This window comes from Malania oleifera, chromosome 1 (assembly GCF_029873635.1).
Source record: "Malania oleifera isolate guangnan ecotype guangnan chromosome 1, ASM2987363v1, whole genome shotgun sequence".
In the NCBI taxonomy this organism is placed as follows: Eukaryota; Viridiplantae; Streptophyta; class Magnoliopsida; order Santalales; family Ximeniaceae; genus Malania; species Malania oleifera.
Window position 1 is genome coordinate 144,992,350 of NC_080417.1, and position 9,015 is coordinate 145,001,364.

At 38.1% G+C, this 9,015-nt stretch overlaps 1 protein-coding gene across 1 annotated transcript; it reads right to left on the reverse strand.

Annotated features, from left to right (window-relative positions):
* Positions 1–6,480: 6,480 nt before the first annotated feature.
* Positions 6,481–7,716, reverse strand: LOC131145216 (protein ACCELERATED CELL DEATH 6-like). Its single transcript, XM_058094363.1, has 2 exons — positions 6,563–7,716; positions 6,481–6,510 (listed from the first exon to the last, which is right to left on the reverse strand). The coding sequence occupies exon 1, from the start codon at positions 7,252–7,254 to the stop codon at positions 6,571–6,573; it is 684 nt and encodes a 227-aa protein (XP_057950346.1). The 5' UTR covers positions 7,255–7,716; the 3' UTR covers positions 6,481–6,510; positions 6,563–6,570.
* Between the last annotated feature and the right edge of the window lie 1,299 nt (positions 7,717–9,015).

The window sequence follows — 9,015 nt, forward strand, 5'->3', positions numbered from 1 at the left end:
TTTAATTTCAAATTCAGTAGCTAGAACTTTCTTCAATCTTTCCATCTTTACTGTATCATCCCCAGTTAAAATATCGTCAACATACACTATTAGAATTGTTTGCTTACCTCCTTTAGACTGTTGGAAGAATAGGGTGTAATCAGATTGCCCTTGTCGATATCCTTGGTTCTTTATTACTTTTGCAAATCTGTCGAACCATGCCTTAGGAGATTGCCTGAGTACATACAAGGACTTCTTGAGTTTACACACTTTGTTTTCTTCACCTTTCTTGCTAAAGCCTGGTGTTATTGTCATGTAGACTTCTTCTTCTAACTCACCATTTAGAAATGCATTCTTAATGTCAAGTTGTTGTAGTGGCCAATCTAAGTTGGCTGCCAAGGATAGGAGAACCCGAACTATATTCAAGTTTTCCACCGGTGCAAATGTTTTTGTATAGTCAATGTCATAAGTCTGTGTGAATCCTTTTGCAACGAGTCGGGCTTTATATCGTTCAACTATCCCATCAAATTTATATTTCACTGTGAATACCCATTTACAACCAACTAGCTTCTTCCCTCTTGGCAAATTCATTACATCCCAAGTCCCATTTTTTCTCCAAAGCCCACATTTCCTCCATGACAGCCTCCCTCCATTTAGCTATTCCAGAGCTTCCTGAATATTCTTTGGAATTCTCATCCTATCAAGTTTAGAGACAAAGACACAATATCCTATAGACAAGCTTTTATAAGACATATATTTAGACTAGGGATGTTAAGTACATGACCTGGTTTGTTTTCTAACTGCAATAGGTAAATTGATGTCATCAAGTACAGGATTATCAAAAGAGAGCTTATGAAACTCATGGTTGTTTGGAGTCATCCCCGGTTCCAACGCTCTTGGTGCCTCAGGTATGAGATTCTCCATATTCTTTGTGTTTGGCTTTCTTGAGTAAACTAATATGTCTGTGTTGTTTTGCTTCCCTGCATATCCCCCTGAGGTTAAGTGCTCTTTTGTGTTTGACAGGTCAGGAAGTGATGCAACGGGAGACTCAGTGGATAGGTCAGGGAATGAAGTAATAGGAGACTCAATTGATGGCACAAAGTCAGTGGTAATAGGAGACACGATAGACTCTGTGGTAAAGAAGTCAAAGAACCGATCTTCACTCCATTGCTCCCCCTGAAGAGAGGGCTTTGGGAAATAAGGAATGGTTTCAAAGAATGTGACATCAAGGCTAACGAACATTCTCTTTGAGACAGGGTCATAGCATTTGTAGCCTTTCTGGGTAGGAGAGTAACCAATGAAAACACATTTAACGGCACAAGGATCCAATTTATCTCGATGGTGAGCATGAATATGAACAAAAGTCGTACAACCAAAGATTTTCAATGGAATACTAGAGGGGAGTCGTGAGATAGGAAAAGGTTTTTGAAATTTCTGGAGAGGAGTGGCAAAGGAAAGTACTCGACTTGGCATTCGACTAATGATATGTGTAGCTGTTAAGATGACATCTCCCCAAAAATAGTTTCTTATATTTGTAATAAACATCAATGCTTGAGCTACTTCAAGTAGATATCTGTTTTTTCTTTTAGCAACCCCATTTTGTTGAGGGGTATCAACACAAGAACTCTGATGAACAATCCCATTTTCTTAAGATAAGTTCCCAAAACATCATTAAAATATTCCGTACCATTATTAGTACGTGAAATTTGAATGTGAGTTTGGAATTGTGTTTGAATCATGGAATGAAAACTAACAAAAATGGAACGGACTTCAATTTTATTTTTCAACAAGTAAACCCAACAAAGGCGAGTATGGTCATCAATAAAAGTAACAAACCATTTTGTATGGGTGCGATTGAGGGATCTTGAGGGTCCCCACAAATCACTCTGATCATAGTAAATGGACGAGATGGTTTGTATATGGATGTTGGGAAAGAAGCACGCCGATGTTTTGCAAGCTCACACACTTCACATTGAAACTCAGAAGACATTTTATTTGAACAGATAGACGGAAACAAACGTTTTAAATATTGAAAATTTGGGTGACCCATCCTAGAATGCCATAACAAAAGTTCACTATCTCTAAAATAGATGCAGAATCACAAATTATAATATTACATTGTTCACTCAAGCTTGCCTCCTCAAAGTAGTAGAGTCCCTCATACGCTTTAGCTGTGCCAATTGTCTTCCCCGATGATAGGTCCTGAAAAACACAATGAGATAAAACAAAATTAGCAGAGCAAATGGAGTCTTTTGTTAACCGGCTAATGGATAACAAGTTGCAAGATAACTTGGGAACATGTAGGACAGATTTTAAGGTTATGGAGTCAGATATGCGAATACTTCCTTTACTGTCAACTGGTGAGAGTGAACCATTTGCAATTTTGACTCTCAGGTTTCCAGCATATGGTGAATAAGATGAAAACAATTGATAAGAACTAGTCATATGATCAGATGCACCCGAATCAATTATCCATGGTGATTTGTGACATGATATAGTATTTAAGGCTGATAAATAATTACCTCAATGAGCTAGAGAACCAATGGAAGACTGACCCGATGTTTGAATGGAGGTAATCATTTTATATAGCTGATCCAACTGCTCAGGGTTGAATACACTACTTGGATTGATACTATTGTTTTCTTCACCCTGTAATTTTTAAATTGAACTGTCAATGGTAGCCTGATACCCATGACTTTTTTGATAATGTCTCGGCTTCCAATCTGCAGGCTTTTCATGAATCTCCCATCAGATTTCTTTTGAATGACCTGGCTTTCGATAGTGCTCACACCATAATTTTCCTTTTTTGTGGTTTTTGTCTGTATCCTCCTGGGCCTTTTGAAATTAGAGTCGAGACGTCCGACCCATCAAAATTTAGGGCTGGTATTTTAGACCCAACATGATCCGGCTGTGGCTTCAGCATCACGCGTCTTCGGCTCTCCTCCCTCCTTACTTTCGCGAACACCTCTTGGGTTGATGGTAGAGGTCGTCGGCCAAGAATTTGTCCTCGTACATCATCCAGATCTCGGTTGAGGCCGGCCAAGAACTCAAAGACCCATTCGTTTTCAAGTCATTTTTTGTATCGTGTGCTGTCGCCGGAGCATTCCCATTCTTCTTTGATGCTCAGGTCGAGCTCCTGCCAGAGATGGGTCATCTCCATTAAATACTCAGAAACTCGCTCGCCTTGCCTCATCTTCCAGAATAGGGTCTTGATCTCAAAAATCTGCGAGTAACTTTCGATGTCGGAATATGTCTCACGAACGGCATCCTAGACGTCTTTCAACATTGGTAAGAACAAGTAGATTTTCCCGATTGAAGGCTGCATCGAGTTGATGAGCCAAGCGGTGACCATGGAGTTTTCGGACCTCCATTTTTGCAAGGCTACAACTTTGGTGGATTCGGGTTTCCACCGTTTGCTGGTAAGATAACCTAGCCTCCTTTTTCCTTTAATTACAAATTTTATGGATTGAGCTCAGTCACAGAAATTTTTTCCATTTAATTTTTCCACTGCGAGTGAAAAAGTTGTGTTGTCTAGCCCATTTGAGCCTCCAATAGATGTGATCTCTGAATCGTCGTTGTTATTTTCAGCAGGGGTCGACCCTCTGCTATTGACGATGCCGTTGGTGATGACACTGGTCATAGTTAGCTAAGGTTGAGAAACCCTAGCTCTGATACCATGTTAGCTGAATTGAAATTCTATTCAACTCTGCGTAAATTAACATTATGTACATCCCAATCTTATAATACAATCACCTATTCTAATAAGGAAATAATCCCCGTACTGAATAATATAAAATATCCTACATTTACACACTTTCCTAATTTACACATTATACATAAAGATATTCGGGATTTTAACAATACACAATTACTACAAACAAGCCCCCAACATAAATAATCCTAATACAAGCAAACTACACACATACTTAAACAACTAACTAACAAAGCACATTTGGGTTCTAGACCTAATAAACCATTCACCATATTCTTTGACATAGGCCTTCTAATTGTGTTGAAATGATCCATCTAGATAGTCACTTTTCATCCTACATCACCCCCACACCAGACCACAAGAAATTTTATGGAGAATAAGATAAGGGCTTACTATTATCCTCGTGGGGTGCCTTTGGTATCTCACCTTCTCTATGCGGATGACATTCTTATTTTTTCCAATGGTAAGAGAAGTTCCATTCGAATGCTTATTAAGACTCTGAAGAAATATGAGGATTGGTGTGGTCAATTGATAAATAAAGAAAAGTCAAGTATTTTTTAGTCAAAGAGAATTGATTATGCTCGAAAGAGATTTTTGTTAAGGATGACTAGCTTTGCGGAAGGAGGTTTCCCTGCTACATACTTGGGTGTTCCTCCTTTGGTATTAGGTCATCTTACGCCTCATATTTTAGAACCTTTAGTTGATAAATTGAGAAAAAAGATAGCGGGTTGGAAATTTAAGCTTTTATCTCAAAGGGACCACCTAATTTTAATGAAGCATGTATTGTCATCAATGGCGGTTCATCAATTGGTGGTATTGGACATTCCAAATATTGTCTTCACAAAGATAAATTTTGTGTTATCAAATTTTTTTTGGAGTGGAGTAAATGACAAAAGGAAAAGGAATTGGTGTTCCTGGTCTAATATATGTTCATTATGGATTATCAGGGATTTTATCAGGTATAACGTGCCAGACCAGAGTTTAAGGGTTTGCGTCGTTACAAGAATCACATCATCGTGGTGTTTTTGCACAAACCTAGAACAAAATTTGTACTCTATTACGTGGCATATGTGGCAAAAGAAGAGATGTGTCTAAAACCCTATCCTCAACAAGGGCAATGGTCTTACCTCTACCAAAATGACTGGCTAAACCACCTGCACGCAACTCCCAAACTAAAGATGTCAAAATGAGATGTGCATAATGCACAGTATAGTGCCCTTAAATAAATAACCTTCATGATGAACAAAATCAACATAGTTCATACCACTACAGCTATGTACTTCTTAAAAAATGATCCCAAAATCAAGATATATCTTTTACTCATCCTTCAATATTTTAAATACTACAATCTCGGTTCTCATCACATGAAGAATAGTTATTGCTCTACTATGCTATTGGCAACCTTATTCTCAACACCTAAACACTGCTCGAGAACGAAGGTGTACTCATTCAACAATTCTACACACCTCAATGAAGTCAAATATCATGGTAATTATATTTCAGTACAAATTCTTAGGCAACAAATATCGTCTCCAACAGTGGTAGCATCTAATCAGAGCATGAAACTCTTTATCATAAGTATTGTACCTTTATTTAACCTTGGCTTGCATAAGAGTGGTGAAGATTTGGCATAAATGAACAAGATGCTCTTCTCTAGACCTACTATATATATTACAATATCATCAAAGTGGACCACAAGGAATTATGAATTAAAGATTGTAAAACATGTCATAACCTTAGTAGAAGTGCTAGCAATAGGAGCATAAGAAAAGCCAAAGGCATAAGTACCACTCAAACAATCCATCATGGGTCCTAAATGCAATTTTCCACTTGTCTCCCAATCTAATGCAAATTAGATGATAACCACTACGTTGGTCAATCTTGGAGAACCAGCTAAAGCCCGCTAGCATGTTGAACAAATCCTCAAGTCTACGGATAGGAAACCTATACTTGATGTTGATCTTATTAATAACTCCACTATCTATACCCATCCTTTAGATCCATCTAGTGTTGGCATAAGATGGCTTGTCAATACACATGAACTAAGGCTATGCCTCACACGGCGCTTCTCAAGGAGCTCCCCTACCTACCTATACAATTCAGCATGCTCCATTTGGATTCATCATATTTAAGGGAAGTTCTACAACGGTAAGCCTAGGATCAAATCTATAGCCTCCTGATATCTCATGGCGGTGGTAAATTGCTAGGAAGCTTAATACTACATAACTAAACCAACAAATTCCTTGCCTCTAGTGGAAACTCAAGTAGGAACTTAGTGACCTCAAAACGAACTTCTCGGGTTATGACTGCTAAGAAACACTTGTTCTCTAAACTCTCTCTCTTTAAAGTCCTACAATCTAGCAACTAGATACTTTTCCTAATAGGGAAACATAGGACTAGCTTGTCCCTAAACTTAGGATCCTTTAGAGTAGGCCTAGTAGGGTCAAGATGATCTTATTCTATTTGTACCTGAATAAGTATTTTTTTCCCTATCATGGTCAGTCACAGCAAGGTCATATAAACACCAAGCACTCAAACAGGACATGGGCCACATCCATGGGCAACACACCATAATAAACCCTCTCTTTATAATCACTCATTTGGATGGTTGCAAGGCACCTTTCGGTGACTAACAGATCTGTGTTGTTTACTCAATTTACCTTAAAAGGATGGGGGTGTGGCTCTACATCAAGGTTTAATCAACCTAGAGCAATTTTTTAGACCACCTTCATGTCACTATCCCCATCAATAACCAATTTACATATCCTATCGCAGGAGAGACCCGTGGATTTTGAAATCTTAGAGAGGTTTGCCTTTCGCTAATGTCAGAAGTGGTTAATGTCCTTTACCCAAATATATATATATATATACACGACAACTCAGCATTCCCGAAGAAGAATGGACAGAGTTAGAATCATATCCGTAGCAGATGACTCAAAAGTATTAAGCGCCATGGCATGTAGGGGATTCTGATTCCAGGGGCCTTCTGTGCTATATGGAGCTTCTGATGACAAGATATTTTTCATAAAATTCAGGTGCCTTTTTTCGGCAGCAAGATAAAAGGGGCTCTCGCGGGCATTGGTTACGACAGAGGCCAAACTGGGGTCTTGTTCCAACAAATATAGGGCCATTTTCTGATGATCATTCCTCAGAGCTTCGTGGAGAGCCGTGTAACCCTCTGCATTTGTGACTGTCCAAGGCGCGGGGGAGGGCGGTTGCTCTGCAGCCACGCCCTGCTCCATGTCAGTAGCACTGGCGCTGGCCGTGTTTTTGTAGGATTCCACCAGAAGCTGGACGACCTTAAAGCTCCCAGAGCGGGCTGCGACGTGGAGAGGAGTATCGCCTTCTGAGTTCTGCCGTGAGAGAAGCTTTGGACATAGCTCTACTGCTTTCTCAACAAAGGATTCTCGGCGCATCTTCGTTGCAATGTGAAGGATGTTGTTTCCCAGGGGCGTCTCACTCAGGAAATATCCATCGCCACCACCTCCACCCTTCTCGGACAGAAACTCCACCTTTCCCTCTTTTGCCGCTTTGTACGGTTCCCTCGCCATATATTTACCCATCTCCCTCCCTCGCCACCTCTCTCTCTCTCTTCTCTCTCCAAAAATCTGGTCAGTTATATATATGCTACACACGCATACACATACAAAAGCATCTACTCTCGAGCACAACAGGACGAGGAGGAGATGGCAGCTGGAGTGATCTGAGTAGATGAGGCAAAATACTGATGTGTATATTGACTTAACGTCAACTCTGCCGGCCTCCAGCTATTTTGAGCCTTTCGTTTGGTAGGTTGGACAATCAATTTGAGTGAATGATGATTGGTGGACAGATGTCAATGAATAAAGTGAATTAATAATTGAGGAGTACAACTGCGCTTTAACCTTGAGTTCACCGTCCATCATTTGGGTCTTGAAGAATCTTCCCATCCAATCATATGTTTTCTTAATGTGAGATAGGTACAAATTAGTACAACATTCATTAATATCAAAAGAAATTTTTTTTTATAAATATAATTTTGATTTTTTTCCTATCAAAAACTTCCTCCAAATAAAATTTTTAAAGTATTAATTCCGAATGAGTAAATCTAAATAAAATTTTGTTAATGTAATTTTTTTGTGTTTTATTTAATCAAGACTGGTGTGGACTCCCAAACAAGTAAAAACTATAATTAACAATTTTAGTTTAAGAATAATAATTAAAGTGAGATATGGTTTTGAGCCTTTTAGCATTAAAAAAATTATATATTTTACATCTATAATTCAATAGTTAGATTTAAAAGTTCAATATCATACAAAAAAAAAAAGTTATTTAAATTAAGAAGTCTAGTGGGTTATTAGTTATTTAGGTATAATATCTAATATGTGCAATGTCTATACAACATCATGTTGATCAATTTTGGGTTTAGCGAGATCAACTAGCACAACTGAACTGGGGACTGGATGACCATCTGATTCACTTACTGGGTTGGGTTTGAAAACACTAGTAAATTGTTGTAATTTCTTTCAAGAAAACTGCAGAAGGTTTGCCTGTGGATTGCGACAAGTTTAGAATGTATAGGTGATCCTAAGAAGTTCTGCAGTGATTCAATATAGAACATATTTTTAAAAAGAAGCATTTATTAAGAAGAAGAAGAAGTGCGAGAAGGAGCATAAGAAATCCTCCTACCTCCTTAAAAGATACAAGAAGAATCAACATAAAACCTATTTAAAAAATTCAGTGATCAACTTAACTTTCTAACCCTTATTAAAATTTTCTTGAAGCTAGCTTTGACCATGATAATTTTATAACATTGCTTCACGTTAAGCAATATCTTCTTACTTATATGGTAAAAATTTTAATTTATGTAATATTGCTTTCAATATTGTTTGCTATTCTTGTCTTGTATGTTGTTGTATGTTCGGACATACTACATATCAGTAGCCATTAAACTAAGATACTTTTCATTTCTGAAATATTAATGAAAAACACTAACATAATTTGGTTTCTGCTTATTTGAAGTAAAAAAAATGCCCTAGGCTCAATTGCGTATAATCATTTGATGTTATTTCCAACTCATGTGCAACGCATGTTAGAGAAAATTATTGCTTGTGTATGTGTGTTTTCACCTGTAAAACCACATGTACTCACCCAAAAAATCTTATTATTATCTATTTTTTTGAATTAAAACATATCAAATGAGCAGAAAGCGGAACAGGAGAGAACTAGAGCCAATGGTGCAAATAAGAAAGGCGAGCCACAAAGCTTCTGCAAAAGTCACTGCATACAACCCGCTCATAAAAGCCCAATGTTCCACAGAGTGTGGCAAACAACAGTCTACGCTA